General features: G+C 48.8%; 1 protein-coding gene and 1 pseudogene across 1 annotated transcript; both read left to right on the top strand.

The window, feature by feature from the left end:
* Positions 1-2715: 2715 nt before the first annotated feature.
* Positions 2716-7410, top strand: LOC131095001 (olfactory receptor 14C36-like). Its single transcript, XM_058042591.1, has 2 exons — positions 2716-3630; positions 7381-7410. The coding sequence occupies exons 1-2, from the start codon at positions 2716-2718 to the stop codon at positions 7408-7410; spliced, it is 945 nt and encodes a 314-aa protein (XP_057898574.1).
* Positions 7411-13155: 5745 nt separating this feature from the next.
* LOC131095000 (synaptonemal complex protein 1-like) overlaps positions 13156-19695 on the top strand; it is a 29198-nt pseudogene continuing 22658 nt past the window's right edge.

The following is a 19695-nucleotide window of genomic DNA, read 5'->3' as shown; positions in this document are numbered from 1 at the left end:
CAGTGATAGTAGATCACGTGACTCATTGGGTAAAGGTGGTACCCAGTGTGAAAGCCAATGCCAATGTTGTGAGTAAAACACTTCTGGAATCAATTATTGCCCAATATGGGTCGGTAAACAGGATTGATTCAGACCAGGGAACTCAATTCACATCAAAGATATGAAAATCAAGACCCTTAAGTTGTATTTTGATAAGGTCTTAAAAAGCCATTTAAATTTTTGAAAGTGAAAATGATTTCTCACATGGGGTTAGGGAATGTGAGGAAAGGTTGTCCACACTGGGTCAGCTCCAGAGTACAACTTCTCTGACCTGGCCAGACCTCCTTAGGAGTGGCCCTACATCAATATCAAGCACAGAATGCTGCAATCACCTCTTATCTACAGAGAACAGTAATAAAATACACTCTTTGAAATAGGATTATATATTTCTTAGAAGTTCATTGAAATATTTCTCCATAACTGTAAAAGGAAAACTTCCTGATGAAGAGGACAAGACCAGAGGGAAATCAAGGCAGAGCCGTGGTTTGTCAGGACTTGCTTGATCCTAATGAGCCCCATGGTGCATTTGGAGCTGAGCCCTGGAACCTCCAGGCCTGAGAGGAGATTGCACAAATCTTTCCAGGAGTCAAAGTCAGAAGAAAACCTCAAAGTGTCTCAAAGCATGAATGGGTCTCACTGAGGTCCATCCCAGCACAGAATCCTCATGGACTCTGAGGAAGGGAGAATTGGAGGCGAGGATAGCAGAAAAATACTTCTCAGAGATTCAGTGTAGAAAGGAAAATTCAAAGTACCTTAAAAACCTTGAGTATCTCAAAGCATTAATGAGCCCCACTGACTGTCAGTACAAAGCTCTCAAGAGGCTCGTTAAAGCAGATGATTGGGGCCATTATTGCACAAACCTCTCACAAAGTCTGAATCAAAAGAGAAACACCAAGTACCCTAAAATAACTGAAGTACCTTGAAGTATTAATGAGTCCCAATGAATGCTGCAACAGAAGGAGAATCTCCAGAGACTAATTAAAGTAGATAATTGGAAGCCATGATTGTAAAAACCCCTCAGAGGCTCTAAGGCAAAAGCCAAACCCGAAGTCCTTTGAAAAACCTGCAGTCCCTGCAGGGAGCATTCAGGAGCCCCAGGGCCATTGCTGAGCAAGGCTCCCCAGGGACTCCTTCCAGCAGATCCTTGAGGCCACTGGGATGTGGGCTAGGGGGGGATGCTGAGGGCAGGACAAGGGGCTGACAGTGCCAAGCCTGGCTGGGGCTGTGCCAGGAGGCCCCAGGGCCTCAGGACAAGGTGTCTCCTGACAGCCCTTGGTGGCACAGACCCTGCTGTGGCCCAGGGCACCAAGACTTGACTTCTCTTTTGTCCCCACCTGTCATCACTGCCTTCAGTTCTCTGCTCTGCCTGGGGTCTGGGGACACTTTCTAAGTCATGTCCCTCAGTGGGATCCATTAAAAGTTCAAGAAACTTTGGAGTTGGATTCTGACTTGGAGTTCTGGAGAGGTTTTTTCATCTCCCTCTCAGGGACTGATGTTCAGGGCCTGAGCACAAAGCCCCAGAGGCTCAATTAAAGTCCTTGTGCTGTGTCTGTCCTTCTGGGCTGGGCTGGGCTCCTGGCACAGAGGCAGCTCCTGGTAACCAAGCAGAGCTTCAAAAGCACGTTTCTCTTGATGAGCAGCTCCTCTGCCAGCCCAGCAGGGCTGGGGCACTGCCTGCAGCCACCCTGGGCACAGCACAGAGGCACAGAGAGCTTCAATCAGTCAGGGCTGGGAAGGTGCTGAGAAGTGCCTGGGGCACAATCACTACCACCCCTTGGCACAGGAACCTCTGGATGTAGGACAGTGCAGCTGCAGCTCCTGCAGTGATCTCCGCAAGCTGGAACATCCCAATGCCTACAGACCCTGTGAGTACTTTCTCTGATTGTCTCTTATGCAGAGCAGCCAGGGGTGCCCAGGGCTGTCCTGCAGAGCAGGGTCCTGCAGCCCAAGGCGCTGTGCTGGGGCAGGGACTCTGCTGCCTGCCAGGGACAGCTCTCAGCCAGCCCTGGCTGCTGCTCCCAGCACAGGGGAACAAGGTTTGGGTGGGAGGAGACAGCTGGTAAGGATTGGAAGTGTTCTCCTTGTGTGGTGAGGATGCTGCATTGTTCAGGACTGCTTCCAGCATGACATTTAACTGCAGAACATTTCCAAGTACATTATACAGGGAGCACAGCGAGTCAAGGGCTGCATACAAGGGAAAATCCTACTTTTTTTAATGTACTACCCAGGCTTGCCTGGATGGGCAATTTTCTATAGATATTCGTCTCTGGTTCAGGTTTAGAAAAATAAATAAATGCCCTCTCAGATCTTAACAAACCAGGCAGTGACAGAAATCAGCACAGGGTCTCTACGAGGCAGCCTCAGTGTTGTTTTCCCAGCCTCCTCAGGGTTGCTCTGACGTTGCCATCTGATCTCGCAGAGCCAGAGCTGCCCCTGGGCAGTGCCTGAGCTGGGAGGGCTCTGCAGGGCAGAGCTGAGCCCCCAGGGCTGGGCTGGGCTCTGGCAGCACTGGCAGGGCCCAGACCTGGGCACAGGGAAGCAGCTGCTGGCAGGGACAGCTCCAGGCAGCAGAGCACTGGGAAGGCAGTGGGGGGAAAGTGCCCCCAGGCTGTGCTGGGATATTTCAAGACCTCTCCAAACCCAGCTATTCCATGATTACTTTTTTTACAGATCCCCATGCCAAGGCACCACAGCAAATGTTCCAACAGCAGTTCCATCAGCCACTTCCTCCTGCTGCCGTTGGCAGACACACGGCAGCTGCAGCTCCTGCACTTCTGCCTCTTGCTGGGCATCTCCCTGGCTGCCCTCCTGGGCAACGGCCTCATCATCAGCGCCGTAGCCTGCGGCCACCACCTGCACACGCCCATGTTCTTCTTCCTGCTCAACCTGGCCCTCACTGACCTGGGCTCCATCTGCACCACTGTCCCCAAAGCCATGCACAATTCCCTCTGGGACACCAGGAACATCTCCTACACAGGATGTGCTACTCAGGTATTCTTCTTTCTCTTCTTTATGTCAGCAGAATATTCTCTCCTGACCCTCATGTGCTACGACCGCTACGTGTCCATCTGCAAACCCCTGCACTACGGGACCCTGCTGGGCAGCAGAGCTTGTGCCCACATGGCAGCAGCTGCCTGGACCAGTGCCTTTCTAAATGCTCTGCTGCACACAGCCAACACATTTTCCCTGCCCCTGTGCCAGGGCAATGCCCTGGGCCAGTTCTTCTGTGAAATTCCCCCGATTCTCAAACTCTCCTGTTTAAATTCCCACCGCAGGGAACTTGGAATTCTTGCTGTCAGTATGTGTTTAGTATTTGGTTGTTTTGTATTCATTGTTTTCTCCTATGTGCAGATCTTCAGGGCTGTGCTGGGGATCCACTCTGAGCAGGGACGGCACAAAGCCTTTTCCACCTGCCTCCCTCACCTGGCCGTACTCTCACTGTTGGTCATTACTGGCATATTTTCCTACTTGAAGCCCCCCTCCATGTCCTCCCCATCCTTGGATCTGGCCCTTTCACTTCTGTACTCAGTGGTGCCTCCAACCCTGAACCCCCTTATCTACAGCCTGAGGAACCAGGAGCTTAAGGTTGCAGTGAGGACACTGATGACTGGATGGTTTCGGAAACATTAAACTGCTGGCCAATTTCTGCAAATCATTTATAATAAAAGTCATATTTGATACTTCCTGTTTCTTTGTTTGTGGATTTTTTTTCTTTTGTTTTACTTCTTTCATATTGTCCACAGATAAATGTCATTGTTTGTGCCATTTCTCATTTTGTTTCTCTCCATCTTCCCTGTGGCCACAGACTGTGTCAATGAGGGGCTGTGCTCTCGGTGGCTTTTAAAGGAACTAAACGATCTCCCAGCAAGGTTTTCTGCAGAGATGCCCTTTTGCTGCCTTCTCTGGAGCTGCAGCAGCAATGTCTGTGTGTAGAGCTGGGGGCAGATCAGTGCTGGCCAAGCAGCTGTGCCCAGCAGCAGCAGCACTTGGTGTTGCCAGTGCTGCTGCCGTGGCCCTGCCCAGCTGCCCTGGTGGCCCTGGTGTTGCTGTAGGGCCTGAGTGCTCTCGGGGCCGGGCACAGCCCTGGGGGTGGCAGTGCCGGGGCTGCAGCAGGGACAGGCCAAGAAATATAAATAATTTGTAATATAAGTAATCTGTAATATAAATAATCTTTGATAGCTCTTTTGGATTTGTTCTTTTTTTCCCTGGGTTTTAGTTTTTATTATTGTCCACAAAGTAAAAGCATTGTTTGTGCCATTTCTCATTTTGTTTCTCTACATCTTCCCTGTGCCCACAGACTGTGTCAATGAGGGGCTGTGCTCTTGGTGTCTTTAAAGGAGCTAAAGGATCTCCCAGCAAAGTTTTCTGCAGTGATCCTCTTTTGTGTTCTTTTCTGGAGCTGAAGTAGCAATGTCTGTGTGCAGATCAGTGCTGAGTACATCAGCTTTGGTCCTGCTGGCCACACCATTCCTGATCCAGGCCAAGAGCCATTGGCCTTCTTGGCCACCTGGGCACACTGCTGCCTCATGTCCAGGCTGCTGTCCATCAGTCCCTTCAGGTCCCTTTCTGCCTGGCTGCTGTCCAGACACTCTGTCCCCAGCCAGAAGCACTGCAGGGGTTGTTGTGGCCAAAGTGCAGGACCCAGCACTTGGACTTGTCAAACCTCACCTCCTTGGATTCATCCCCAGGATTCAGGTTGTCCACGGCCCTCTGCAGAGCCCTCCTACCCTCCAGCAGATCAACACTCACACCCATTGTGGTGTCATCTGCAAAGATATCCTTGGTTCCAAGGGGGCCCTCAGTGTCACAATGGCCTCTTGGTTACACCAGGCCCTGCACTGTCACACTGGTCTCCTTCATTCCATCGGCCCCAAAATGTGACAATGGACTCCTTGGTTCCATGGGGCTTCACAGTGTCACAATGTTCTCGTGGGTGCTGCAGTTTCAAAGTGGCCCCTTGGTTCCATGAGGCCCCAGAGTGTCACAATGGCCCCATGGTCAAACGAGGTCCCACACTGTCACAATGGTCCCTGTGTTTCCACAAGTCCCCTCAGTTTCACACTGGACTCCTTGTTTCCCCAAGGCCACACAGTGTCACAACATTGTTTCAGATTCCTTGAGGCCCCATGGTGTCACAGTGGCCTCTTGGTTCCACAGGATCCTGCAGTGTCACAATGTTCCCTTGGTTCCGCGAGGCCTCACAGTGTCAGAACGCCCCCTTGGATCCACTGGGCCCTGGAGTCTCGCAATGGTCTCCTTGGTTTTGCAGTGGCAAAATGGTGAAACCCCTTGGTTACACAAGGTCCTGCAGTGTCAAATGTCCCCTTGGTTCCATGAGGCCCTGCAGTGTCACAATGGCCCCAGAGTGTCCCAATCATCAGAGAATGACAGAATCAAATAGGTTGGAAAAGACCTTTGGGATCATCAAGCCCAACCAATGCCCTAATACTGCCTCGTCACACAGACCATGCCACTAAGTGCCACTGGAGAGGGACAGTGACTCTGCCACCTCCCCCCTGGCCAGCCCATTCCAGTTCCCACTCACACTTTCTGTGAAGAACTTCCTCCCATTGTCCAGCCTGAACCTCCCCTGATGCAGCTTAAGGCTGTGTCTTCTTGACCTGCAGATCAGATCCACACTCACACCCAGCTTGGTGCCATCTGCAATTTGTGAATGCTGGACTTGATCCCCTCAGCCAGATCATCAGAGAAGATATTAAACAGGACTGGGCCCAACACAGATCCCTGGGGGACAGCACCAGTGGCTGGACACCAGCTGGGTGCAGCACCATCCCCACCCTCTCTGGGCCCAGCCTCCAGCCAGCTCTTAAATCTCCCAGCGAGGAGGGAACCTGCCCAAGCTGTGGGTTGCAGCTTTTCTAGGGAATGCTGTCAGAGACAGAGTCAAAGGCTTTGCTGAATTCCAGGTACACAACGTCCACAGCATTTCCTGCATCCACAGGTGGGTCATCTGGTCATAAAAGGAGACCAGGTTGGTCAGGCAGGACCTGCCACCCCTATATCCACACTGGCTGGCTCTGACCCCTCGGCCATCCTGTGGGTGCCCTGGGATTGCACTCAGGGTTATCTGTTCCATAACCTTTCCTGGCACCCAGGTCAGGCTGGCAGGCCTGGAGTTCCCCAGTGCCTCCCTCCAGCCCTTCTTGGGGATGGGCTCACACTGGCACCTCCAGTCCTCTGGGACCTCCCTGCAGAGCCAGCACTGATGGTAAATGATGGAGAGCAGCCTGGGGAACATCCACAGCTCCCTCATCCCCCTAGGATGGATCCCATCTGATCCTATACAACTGTGAGTATCTGAGTGGCTCAGCAGGTCACCAACTGCTTCCCCCTGGATTACAGGGGCTGTTCTGCTCCCTGTGCCCATCTACCAGCTCAGGAGAACACTTGTCCTGAGGTAAACCTATCCTAATATTGAAAATTGAGACAAACAAGGTGTTAAGTAGCTCAGCCTTCTCCTTATCTTCAGTTACTATATTCTCCACTGCATCCAATAAAGAGTAGAGGTTCTTCTTCTCCATTCTTTTGCTATAATTTTTAAATAAAAACTCTTTTTTTTTCTTCACAGAAGCCACTAGATTGAATTCTAATGGAGCTTTAACCTCTAATTGAATTCTAATGGAGCTTTAACCTCTCTAATCTTCTTTCTGTATAACCTAACAACATCCTGAAACACTTCTGAGCTGCTGGTCCTTTTTCTCCCTGAGTTCCCACAAAGGCTCCATGCCCTGCCAGGCCAGTAATTTTCCTCACCTGCTCATCTTTTGCCATACTGGGACAGGCTGCTCCTTCCCTCTTAAGGTTACTTTCTTGAAATGTGTCCATCCTTCCTGGATCCCTTTGTTTTTAGGGATGTTTCCCTTAAAAAAATCAGTACCTGATTTAGTACTGCCCAAATCTGCCTCCTAAACAGGCCAAAGTCTGCCCTTCCTAATTCCAGTGTAGAAGTTTTGTTGCTGCCCCTCCTTCTTTCACAGAACATTGAAAATTAATTATTTCATGGACACTGTGCCCCAGGCAGCCTCTGAGCCCCACACCTGCCACCAGTCCTTCTCTCTCCCTCATCTTAAAAAGAAGTGTTTCTTCCTGGTTCTTCACAAAGAGGAACAAAACACTTTGTTGCAGCAGACTGAAGGGAGGAAGAGGTTTCTTTCCCCCTGAGCTGCACAATAGGAGACAATTTTGTTGCCAAGAGGCAACAAAGCCCAGCCAATTTCCAGTTCTTTTAATGTAAGGGAAAAGCTCTGAGGATCACAGCTGTGGGAGATACAAAGTGGCAGGAGAAGGAGATCTGCTGGGGGGTTTTGGGGTGGGGGACAGATTAAAGAAATACTCAAGCAAAACCTGTGAGAGGTCAAGACTCCATCCCTCAGAGGAGAAACTCGATTTGACCCAAATGCCATTCAAATCCAACCAACATTGAGGCATTTCCCCAAGCTCTGCTGAGCCATCAGGTACAACCCAAATCACTCTGTGGGACCAGGGCAGCAGATCCCAGGCATGGGACAGGGATGCTCCCCTGGGAAGTCACCTCCATTGCCCATGGGACTCACAAAATGTGCTTCTAAAGACCCCAACATCCAAAAAACTCCACATTAAAAGCCTTTAATTTGGGGTTTCACTTCTCCGCCTGTCTGCTGTCACTAGGCAGCTGCTCCACTTCAACACCCTTCTGATGAGTATAAATTTTCTCCTGATTCCCAGCCTAAACAGGAAGTTATTTCCATTTATTCTTCGGCAAGTACTGGGAGCTTGTACCTACTTTGCTCTTTCTCTCCTGGTGTGCACATAAAATGCCAAAGCCAAGAGCATTTCCTTGTTTAAATCATGTAATTTGTCCTTATTATTTCTTTCCCATAAAATTGCATGGATTTGGTGCTGGCTCAACACTCAGAATATTGACAGCACAAAGTCCAGTTCTTACACTGACCTCTCCAAGTTTTGGACCAAGCCTGCAAAGAAAGAAATTCAGCAAAGAAATTCCAAACAGAGGCCCTAATAGAGATAATAAAATGCCACCTGTGTTTGCTGCAGGGAAGAATAGTGCTGCTTATTAAATCATTACAAACAATTAAAGCAGCAGAGGGGAGGAAGACAGTGCTATCGTTTCCATCTCCCCAGCCCTCTGCCACTGGCAGGAATGTCATAAAGCACAAATCTCCCAGCAGAAATTCCTCAGCAACTGATCTGCTGCTCGTGGAACACAGCAGGCACACACCCTGGTTTTCCTGACCAGAAAAGGAGAATTTGCCTCGATGTTTTTCCCTCGATGTTTTGTGATGTCAAATCCCCCTCCCTGCCCTGAAGTGACATGTGTCTGTAGGGTGACAGCCCTCTGGAGAGGCACAGAAAGCTTTGTGTCAGTGTAAGGGATCCCCACAAGGACAGATCCCTAATTCAGGCTCCATCTCTGTTTACATGTAGTTCCTAGCAGAAAATTCATTGCATTTCCCCAGAACAGGTAATTTCAAGCACAGAGCTGTTCTGCCTGTTCAAAGCAGCGTGCCAGGGATTGCTTTGGAGACCAGCATCAGGAAACACAGCAACACCTAACAGCCAAGACCATCCAAACCCACTTGTCAGCTCACCCCTGCATATCCTGGACTCACTTGAATGCCCAGGAGAGTCTGAAGAGCCAACTGTTTTCTAAGAAATGGTTGTGCAATCAAAAGGTAAATGACAGGGACAACCAGCCCCACACAGGTGCCCCAGGCAGGAGAAAGAGCAGGAGGGATCCATCCCTTACTGACAGAGGTGCAGCTCAAGTGATGCTCTCTCACTGTTTGGGTTGTTTTTGTTACTTTTACATTAAAAACACATCCTCTCAGGAGACAGTCTCATTTAAATCTTCTACCTCTTTAGCTTTGTACAATCAGCTCATTACATTGAAAGATTTTACCTAATTTCTTCTCCAGGAAAGAAGTAATTGATCTTTTATTTGTGGCCCTTTACATTGGCATGTTGACAACAAAAATCCACTGCTCATCACATCAAAAGTTGATCCAATAGTGCCAATTACTCCAGTAATAGAGATCTTTAGAGGGATGGGTGGAAAGGAACAGGATCAAAATGGATGGGTCTTCTCAGAGGAAGAAGCAGAATCTGGGAAGACAGCACAGCTTTAAATTAGGATATCTGCTGTGCATGGCAAGACAAAAGACAGCCCATTCCTCAACCTGGCTCTGGATGTGATTCAACCCACTCGTCCCCAGCTCTGGAGGTGTGGTGGAGTCTGATCCTCACTCCCCTGGCAAATGACAGAGCTGAGCTGATCTCAGCCTGGAATCCCTGAGGGTTGACAGCAAGGACTCCTACCAGATGTAACTCGTGTTTGCAACAAGCACAGCATCCACTGGCAGGGAAAGATTTGCTCTTCATCCTTCCCACTCTCCAGGTATTTCTCTAGGAAAATCCACTCTCTAGTGGGGACAAACCAGTAGATATGGAAGGTTCTGTGTGCCCCAAAAAGCCACCAGCCTGTTCACCCCACAGCTCTGCCACTCACAGCCACCAGCTCTGCACAGAGCAGGCAGCAAACTGGTGACTACTGGCACTGCCTGTGGTCTGAACTGGGAAATGTGGATCACCATCAAGCTGCAAGTGTTTTCTAGTGGGAAGTATTTTACCCAGTTCCATACAGATTCTGGTTCTGGGTCAGTCCCACAGCAACTTTGGGGAGTGTTTAGGTCAACAGGATCTCCCCAGGCTGCAGCTGGAGCTTGGGGCCTCCTTCCAAATTACAGCACAGTAAAAAAGATATACTAAGGTCACAATGAAAAATCCTCTGCTGAGCCTCCTTTAATGTCTCTCAACTCCTAATTCTGATTGTAAAATGCTATTTAGGAAGATCAGACTGATCAAAATCAGGACACCTTTGTGGATTTTTGTAAAAATGTGTTTTGAAGCTTTAAGATGAAGGATTTTCACTGAAGTCATTATTCCTCTTACAAGTTTTTCAGCGTCCTGTTGTTTTGACTTTCCACTCTTATCTCCTGCCAACTTTTACCTGCCCAGAGCCAATTGTTTTGCTGACAGCTGCCATGCCCATGTGCCATTTTCTGAGCATCACCTGCATGAAGCCTCAGGAGCTCACTAAGGAAAACTCACTCCTTCATATTCTTCGCAGAGCCAGGAAAGATCTTGCTTGGAAGATCTCTTGCCCAATAGAAAAAAAGAGTTTTTTATTCAAACCTACTCTATGTGCCATCACTGATGTATTTTTGACTCAAAGAAATCTGTTTATTTTCTGTTCTTAAATCAGGAGTGAGCAGCTCCATGAGCAGCACCACAGCAGAGGAAACACAAACAGGCTGTTACTCAAACACCATCTCTGAAGGGATTGTGCTCTGCTTTTCAGATGAGATTAAGAGCTCAATTATAGTAGAGAAAAAGGCTATCATTAAATCACACATAGAACATCATAAGGACAAATTACAAAGCTCTTCAGAAGCAAATCTGTGTCAGACTGCTGGGTAAGGAGGCCCTTTAGGTGAGGCCTTCAGAGGTTTCTCCTGCCCTTCTGAAGAAATGAGTCCTGCACACCTCATCTCACCATGTTTTTGAGGAAAGCTCACAACCAGATTCCTATGGGGCATCCAGTGTGCAAATCTCATGGACAGAAATATCCACTGGCCTCTGGATTTGCAGATGTGAACCTGGAGGTGAGGGACTGGATGCTTTTCCCTCCCCAGAAACCCAAGGCACTGCATGGCAGAGCTCGAAGTGGCCAGCAAAGGGTTACCCAGAATCCTGCACCTGGGAAAGGGGAAGTTCAGGTTCAGTCACAGAGTCATCATCACTTGATTTTGTTCCCTTGTTATTTTGCTCTCCTGGAATGTATTATGGTTAATTAAAGGCAGTTAGCTAATTGGATGGTAAGCAGGTGCTGGTTAAAAAAAACCAAACCACTGTTCCCCTTTGAAATGCCAGACAGGAGATTAATTGAAATTCCCTTTGAAAAGATATCCCCAAACCTCCAAATCTGTTGATGAAAACAGTCAAGGAAAAGTCAAGGAGAAAAGAACAAACAATGTTTTTCAGTAGGTTTCACAACTCAGGCAACTGCAACCCCCATCAAGCATTAGGATCGAGGATTGTCATTGCCACACCAGGGAACCCTTTCAAAGTCTCAAATTCTTCCACTGAACAGCAGTGCCAGAATGCCCCAAAGCTGAATAACAATCCCATGTAGGCATAATATTTCCACCAAGACCAGGATGAGATGAGTAGGAGAGGATGACTGGGGCTCTTAAAAAGCCAGACCTCAGAGCTGAGACAGGATTTAATCCTGATATCTCTCTGTTTATCCAGAAAAGGATCAAGACATGTGAGGGAGCTCAGAAAGCCAGAGTGCTCAAAAAAGCAGCATGTACACAGAAGGAAGAAGAGAAATGATACAGCTGGATACTTCCTAATGCTCTTCTTTGGACCGACCTGGTGCAGTGAGTCACAGAAAACTTGCTCTAAACATGGGTGGCAGAACTGAAAATGCTCACTGGTAAGTGTGGAGAAATGGCTACATGACAGAGGTCACGTAGACATTCGCTCGTTAGCTGACCAGGAGCTGGGAAAGTACCGAACACAGCTAGTTTGAGTTTTTGCACCTGCAAGATAGCGTGTCCTTGGGCCTAGCTGGGTATGATAACAAGTGGACAGAGAGATGTGGGAAATAGAGAATTTAGGCCCAAAGGAATGAGGAAGAGTTGATAGTATAGTTTAACCAATAGATCACTTGGCTTACAGAATATTCATAAGCTTATTATTTGCTGTATAAGTGTTTGATGCTCTTTTCAATAAACGGAACTTGCTTATCACTCATATTGAGTGTCCAAGTCTCCCCTCACCAACAAATGGCTCATCCCCGACAAAGGCCTCATTCTGCAACAAATGGTGCCCAAAGAGCGACCCTATGGACCCTACAGACTCTACAGACCCTACAGATCCTACGGACTTTACAGAAGATTTGGGCCTGCGAGCCACGGTCAGTGCAGTATTTGGGAGTCAGTCCCGATGCAGCCCAGGAGGCACAAAAAGCAGGCCCTGCCTTAGGCGACCCTACGAGGAGTCTTGGAAAAAGGCGAAAGGGTGGGCTTCGGTGCCCTGGCGACCTCACAGGAGAGTCCAGCTGACTGAATGCCTGGCAACCTCACAGGAGAGTCCAGCTGATTGAATGCCATCGACGTTTTGCAAAGGGCTGCAGCAGTGCTGACTATCAGGTTAGAAGGTAATGGAAAGGCAAGAGGCTAATCACCTTTTTAGATGCTTTCTAGAGAAACGAGGATTACAGGGTATAGATTTGCTTTTTAGAAAAGCGGGGACTATAGACTGTCGACTTGGGAAGAGAATTCCCAAGAGATTGTTGCATATAGACTTGCAAAAACGTGCGTTGTGGTGCTGGCGCTGCAAGTATATGCACAGTGGGTCAGCGACCCTGCTGTGATGGCAGCAGCAGCCACGGCTCGGGGCGCCTGCGGGGCTGCGCCACTCCGAACTCGGCATGGGCTCTGCACCATGGGGAGCAGCCGCGGCTGGCGGCTCGCCTGAGATGCTGCGCTGCAGCGGCGGTAGCGGCGGCTGCCACGGAGGGAGCGGAGCCGCCGTGGGGGGAGCGACCCATGCAGCCACGGGTGCAGCACTGGGTGCAGCGCACACAGTGATTCAGGCTGTCGGCGAGTCTCGCAAAACAAGAAGCCCAGCGTGGGGGGTTCACCCGCTCCGACACAAGCGGCGCAGGACCAGAGCACTTTTCCAGTGCGAGCGCTTCTCCCTCTGCCCCGCAGCCGGCGGGAGCCTTAGTTTCGACTTGGCAACCTAAACAAACTGTACCTTAACAGACTCCAAGTATAGCTGCGCGGCTCAGCCGGTGCTGCCATGGACAGTGTCTCCAGCACGCAAAACTCGGTGCGGCCGGCCGGCACTCGGCGAGCAACAATACAAACAGCCACGGGGCCCGAGCAAGGCAGGCGGTGCTGTGCCCGCGGTGCGGTGCGCACCGGCCAGGCTGGGTGCGCGGAACTCAACGGCGGGCGGGCAGCCCATGGCAGGGCCTGCCGTGCCCTGCTGGCAGCCTGAAGCAGCGGCGGCGACGGCGCAAAGATGGCGCAGCACGGTGGGGGGGCCCCGCCACGGGGCCGCAACTCGCGCCGCCGAAATGCTGCGCTGCGTCCAGCAGCAGCTCCGTTAACCCACCGCACCACAGCGACATGAGCAGCAGCGGCTCGATCCCAGGGCCTTCCAAGCACGACTACTTTCCCACCTCCGCCCCGCGGCCGGCAAAAGCTTCAGTTTTAGACCTAATAGCTGAAATAAATGTGACTCATGTCAACAAAAGAAAAGATCCCTACTGCAATTAAGAGACCAGTGATGATAAACAAGCAACATCAAGGAGCATTGCTATCAAGACGTTCCTCACCTGAGTTAAAAAGACTTTTTGTTCTTCCTGGCAGAGACTGTGAAAGAGAAATCAGCGTGGTGAATGCATTGAGCCAAATTTTGGCCGATTTGGGATAGCATCCATTATGCTGCCTTAAAATCACCTGTATTAACATAGACTTTAAACATCAGAAGCCCAGGTAACTCAGTCGGTGGAACATCAAATTCTGAAATTTTATTTTGAAAGATTTAAAAATGTTGAAGATGTGTTAAAACGATTGTATAAGTAAGATGCAATAAGTGTGCTTTTTGTGTTCTTTAAGCCTTGCTTGGATATGGTAGATGTAAAAGCAAGCACTGAATTCAAAAGAATTTTTCCACAGGTATACCTTGAACAAACTCCTTATGTTTAGGCGCATTCAAGTGTAAAAATGCTGAAGCGAACACACGAAGAAAGTTGTTTTAGCTTAGTATTTTAAAGTTAGGCCTGTAAGTAAGTTATAGTGAATTCTATATTCTATTCTGTTTCTATAGTAAATTCTATCTGTTGCTAACTAGTTTAAGTTAAATTATCTAGTAAGTGTCATTAAATGTTAAATACTGTTAAGGTTAAATGTTTTTAAGTTTCATTTCTGTTAAGTTTAAGTGTTATTAAGTTTAAGTGAATTTAGATTCTGTTACATTTAAATTATATTGGGTTTAAGTTATGTAGAATTTAAAGTTGGTTGAGTTCTGTTAAGGTTAAGTTCTGTTAAATTTAAGTGATTTTACATGTAAGTTCTGTTGATTTGAAAATCTGTTAAGTTCTGTTAAGGTTTAAGTTTTGTTAAGGTTAAGGTCTGTTAAACTTAAGTTCTGCTAAGTTAAAGTTCTGTTGAGTTTAATTTCTGTTAAGTTTAAGTAAAGATAAGTTTAAGTGATGTTAAGTTCTGTTAAGTTTAAATATTTTAAGTATTTTAAGTCTAAGTTCTATTAAGTTTAAGTGATGTTAGATAGATTTATGCCAGGCATTTTTTTTATGACTTGTGTGTAAGGTGTTGTCGTGAACATCAAATAAAATCTAGTTAAAAGGTACAATCAGAAGCATTTGTGAGTAAAGCCATTCCTGTTGTAAGTATATCTGCTGTTTGAGAATGGAAAGCAAACTTACCAGACAATCAACGCAGATGAAACCTGCGCACATGTTGCTCCTTTAGCTTATTTTGTAAGTTGCATTATCACACCTGAGTTTTGTTTGAGCTTTGTGGCAGCATAGAATGCTTTTTGCATCTGTTGTATAGCATATACTATAAATAGTGATAGCCTTTTCAGTTTGTCTCCCTGGCTTAGATCCCTTGTAAAAAAGAAACCTTGCTAGTTGAGTATACTGATTGTAATGTAATAGTTGTTGGAATTGCCTATTCTTGTGTTGCAGAGTGTGAAGCAGTTAGCCCATAGAACTTTGCTTGTTCCAAAAGAAAATGGGGGAAATGTTGGGAATTTAGTTGACTAGAGACTGGTAAAGTACAAGGCTGTGGCTAATTCCAAGTCCTGCACCTGCAAGATAGCCTGTCCTTGGGCCTAGCTGAGTATGCTAACAAGTGGACAGAGAGATGTGGGAAATAGAGAATGTAGGCCCAAAGGAATGAGGAAGAGTTGATGGTATAGTTTAACCAATAGATCGCTTGGCTTACAGAATATTCATAAGCTTATTGCTTGCTTTATAAGTGTCTGATGCTCTCTTCAATAAATGGAACTTGCTGATGACTCATATTGAGTGTCAGATTTTTCCCTTACTGACAAATGGCTCATCCCCGACAAAGGCCTCATTCTGCAACACCCATGTCCCCCAGGGCCAGAGCCTGGGCCAGGGCTCCTTCACCCTGCTACCAACAAGGCCTTGAGAGTGCTGAAAAAATCCCCGGCAAAGGATCAGCCAAAACCAGATTTAATATTAAGGGACAGCAGCACAAAATTCCTTGGCAAGAGTTACTCTGCTCCTGAGTGGGCACTTCAGGCACACCAGGGAAATAAAGCAACAACAAAACCACACCAAATCCAGGTAATCAAACCAGAAATTAACTGAGGACTGCTCCTGGGCTTGTGTGTGACACAAGGACAATGAGGACAAGGATAAAAGAATAAAGAGATAAAAGCTTAACAGAGCTCAAATCTAACAGGATTGAATTTATACCTTAACCTTAACTGATACCTTCAACTTCACAATTTAGCGAAACAACAGCTCTTAACCATATTTAATCTAACTTAAAACCTGTCGTGGGTTGACAGCCTTTATCCCAATACCGTGTGTTGTGTCTGGCAGCTGTGCCTTTTCTCTCTTCCCCCCTCCCCCAGCCGTCTTGCTGCGGCGGGGCGGGGAAGAGAGGGGGGGAATGTTTGACCAGGGCTTTTTTGCTTTTGGCTTTTTGCTGCTTGGCTTGGCTAGCCGCTTTGCTTGCTTGCTTTCTGCTTTTTGCGCTGTTTTTTTTTCTTTTCTTTTGTTCCCTCTTTCTTACCCTCCCCTGAAGATACTGGACCGACTCCGGACCTGACCTGAGACGTCCAGGACACCTGGAGCTTGCAAGAGAAGCCTGGCGCCCTCACCACACAGTCTGTTTCTTTCCTTTTCTTGTGTTGGGGAGTGTTCTTTTGTTACTTGTAAATAAATAGGTTTTGTTTTCCACTTTGCTCCTCCAAGAAATTCCTTCCCGAACCCGGTGTTGCGGGAGGGGTGGTTGGAGGCTTGTTTTGTTTGGGGGGCTCCCTTTTGGAGATTTCCCCTAATTTGTCCTAAACCAGGACAAAACCTATGACTTTGCAATTTAACAGAGGAGTAACACTCAACAATGTTCAATTTAACTTGTACCTTATAATAAATGTAACAACTTAGCAAAAGAACAACTCTTAGCAGAATTTAACTTAGCTTAGACCTTGGTATTTAACCTTACCTAAAGGCCTGACTGACTCAGCTATCCAAGGCACTCAAGCCCCTCAGACAGCAGCATTTCTGCCACATTTCCCCAGCACAGGCACTCCTGTGTGCACACAGACACAAAGAGTCAGTGCAAGGCACCTGTGAGCAATTTCCCTGAGGGCAGGAAATGCTCCCTGTGGATGCTCTGGCATCTCTGCAGTGGGTGAAGGGCTGAGCCTGGAGGAGTGGGGGGATTGGCCCAGGCTCTGTGGTTGTTGAGGATCCCCGAATGCAGCAAACGGGAGAGTTCCCAGCTGGGAGAGGCCCCACTCAGAGGGAGTCGCTGGCCCAGGAGAGCTCCAAGGGCTCCTTTTGGAGCGCTGTTTGCAGGGCCCCAAGAGAGGGGCTTCAGTCCCAGCAATGGTTCATCCTGGCTGCACTTGGCATCAACAGCTTTCTTTGGCAGTGTGAGAACAGGGATGTTGTGCTACTCAGGGAACAGAAACAGTTCCCAGGGCTGCTCCTAAAGGAACCAGGAGCTGGTTGGGCAGCAGCAGTGCCTGGAGCAGACAGTGTTTGTGATGAGCTGCAGAGGAGCTGAGCCCAGGGGCTGTTGGCCAAGGCTGAGGCCCAAGGAGCATTTCTCAGCTGGCAGGGCGGCCTGAGAACAGCAGGGGGGAATGCAGCAGCACAGGGCCCATGGAACCAAGGGACCATTGTGACACTGTGGAGCCCTGTGAGACCAAGGGACCATTGTGACACTGTGGGGCCCTGTGAGACCAAGGGACCATTGTGACACTGTGGGGCCGTGTGAGACCAAGGGACCAGTGTGACACTGTGGGGCCTCATGGAATCATGGAGAGCACTGTGACATTGCTGGGCCTCATGGAGCCAAGGGGAGTGTACTGATGCTGTGTGGCTCCATGGAATGCAGGGATCATTGTGACACTGTGAGGCCCCATCAAACTAAGGGTCCATTGTGACATTACAAGGCCTCATGGAACCATGGAGACCGTTATGACCCTTTGGGATGTCATGGAACCAAGGGGTAATTGTGACACTGCGAGACTCCATGGAGCCAAAGGTTCATTGTGATACTGCAAGGCCTCATGGAACCATGCAAAGACAATTAAGACACTTTACAGCCTTATGGAACCAAAGGGCCATTGTGACACTGAGGGACACCATGGAATCAAAGAGACCCTTGTGTCACTCAGGGGACTCATGGAAACATACAGACCATTGTGACACTATGAGGCCCCATGGAATATGCAAAGCATTGTGACACTGTGAAGCCTCATGGAACCAGTGAGACCATTGTGACCATTGTGGGGCCTTGTGAAACCAAGAGGCCTTTGTGAGACTGCAGGGCTGCGTGGAACCAAAGGTCCATTGTGACACTGCAGGGCCTTATGTCATCAGTGGTCCATTGTGACACTGGGCAACCAAAGGAGACCATTGTGACGCTGGAGGGCTCCATGGAACCAAACCTCCAGGGTGACACAGAGTGGCCTCCTGTCATCAAAGGTCCATTGTTACACTGTGGAGCCAGAGGAGACCATTGTGACACTGCAGACACACAGGGTCCAAGGGTCCATTGTGACATTGCAGACCTCATGGAACAGAGGAGCCAGGTGACATTGTGGGGCCTGGGGAGCCACTGAGGCCATTGTGACCCTGCAAGGGCTCATGGAATCCTTGGCACCATTTTGACACTGTGGGGCCTTATGACCTAGGGGCCACTGTGACATTGTGGGACCCCATCAAACCTAGGGGCCAGTGTGACACTGCACGTCTTCTTGTAATCAAGGGGCCATTGTGACATTGCTGGAACCCATGGAATCAAGTCACCATTACAACACTGAGGGGCCCCATGGATCCAAGGCACCATTGTGACACTAGGGAGCCCCATGAAACCAAGGGCACACAGAACAGGTCTGGCTGGTTTGGCCTCCCATGGACTGCCTGACTGGTCCAAGTGACCTTTGCATGTTGAGGGTCACTTCTTATGTGCTGCTGAAACACTGGGGCTCTGTGCTTTCCTTCCCAATGGAAAAGAACTGTCCTTCTGCTCCAGGCACCCATGGCCAGAATTGGGATTTCACCTCCAAATTTCCTCATATCCAGGGATTCTTCCCATGGGAATATTGCCAGGAGAAATCTGGCTGGCAATGGTTTCAGGAGAGTCACCTCCCATCTGTTCCCAAAACAGTGGGGAAGGCTCCATGCTTTCCTCCCTATGAGAAAGAATTGTCCTACTTCTCCAGGCATGCATGGCTCAGATTGGACTTCCACCTCCAGAATTCCCTATATCCAAAGACTGCTCCCAGAAAAAATCTGCCATTCCTGAAAAGTCTGGCTGGCCTTGCCTAGTGAGACTCTCACCTGCCTTCCAAACACTGAGGCTCTGTGCTTTCCTTGCTATGGAAAAGAACTGTCCTTCTCAGCCAGGCGCCATGGCCACAATTGGGATTTCACTTCCAGCATTCCCTGTTGCGACAGACTGGAGGAGATTGTTGCCTCAAAATATTTTGTGTGTTGCGGAGGAAGGGGCAGGTCCAGCCTTGTCCTGCCCTGTGACCTACACCCTGCCCTGCCCTGTGACCCCAATCCCCCCTGAGCCTCTATCCCAGCCCAGCAGTGTCTGCCAGTCCCTGGCACAGAACAGGCAATGCTCCACCGCCACCTCTGCAGCCCCAGCCCAGCTCCTGAGGGACCAAATGAGCCCAAGTCCCAACTGGGGGAAGGGCCCAGGGAGACCAAGGGGTATTGAAGGCTGACCACAAGGCAAGCACACATCTTGACCCTACCTCCTCTTGGAATTTCTATCTGAACACTGCTGGAATCCAGGAGTTGGTAGCTCTGTGTGTGCTTCTCTATATCTTTTCAGCCAAAAAAGCCAAGGGAAGGCACAGCTCCATCAAATGCAAAAGTCATTCCTCTGCTGGATATTAAATCTACTTTCCACAGCAGACAGCCTCAGAGCAATGGAAAACACCTTCTGTGCCCAGCACAGATCCCAATGTCCCCCCAAACCTCCCTGCCCCAATTCTGCCCAGATTTGCTCTTTGCACACACGAGTCACACGCTGAAGTCAGGAGTTCCCTCCATGCCCAGAGGGAGGAAAAGAGAGAAAGGAGATGAAGAGCTCTCCTGTGCAGAGCCCAGGTCCAAGTGCTCTGGGATGTCCCAGCAGCATCTGACATGTCCACCATCCCCCACAGATTTCCGTACAGTAACAGTTTCAGACAAAGACAAAAGAAAAGATAATTCTGTGAGATATAAACACAATTAAGATGTTGACTAATATGATATTTATTTGAGCTTCAGAAAGATTGGGCAATTCTCTGAAGCTCAAAGCATGAAACCAG

Source organism: Melospiza georgiana, chromosome 32 (assembly GCF_028018845.1).
Source record: "Melospiza georgiana isolate bMelGeo1 chromosome 32, bMelGeo1.pri, whole genome shotgun sequence".
Classification (NCBI taxonomy): Eukaryota; Metazoa; Chordata; class Aves; order Passeriformes; family Passerellidae; genus Melospiza; species Melospiza georgiana.
This window is presented reverse-complemented; position numbering and strand designations above follow the sequence as displayed.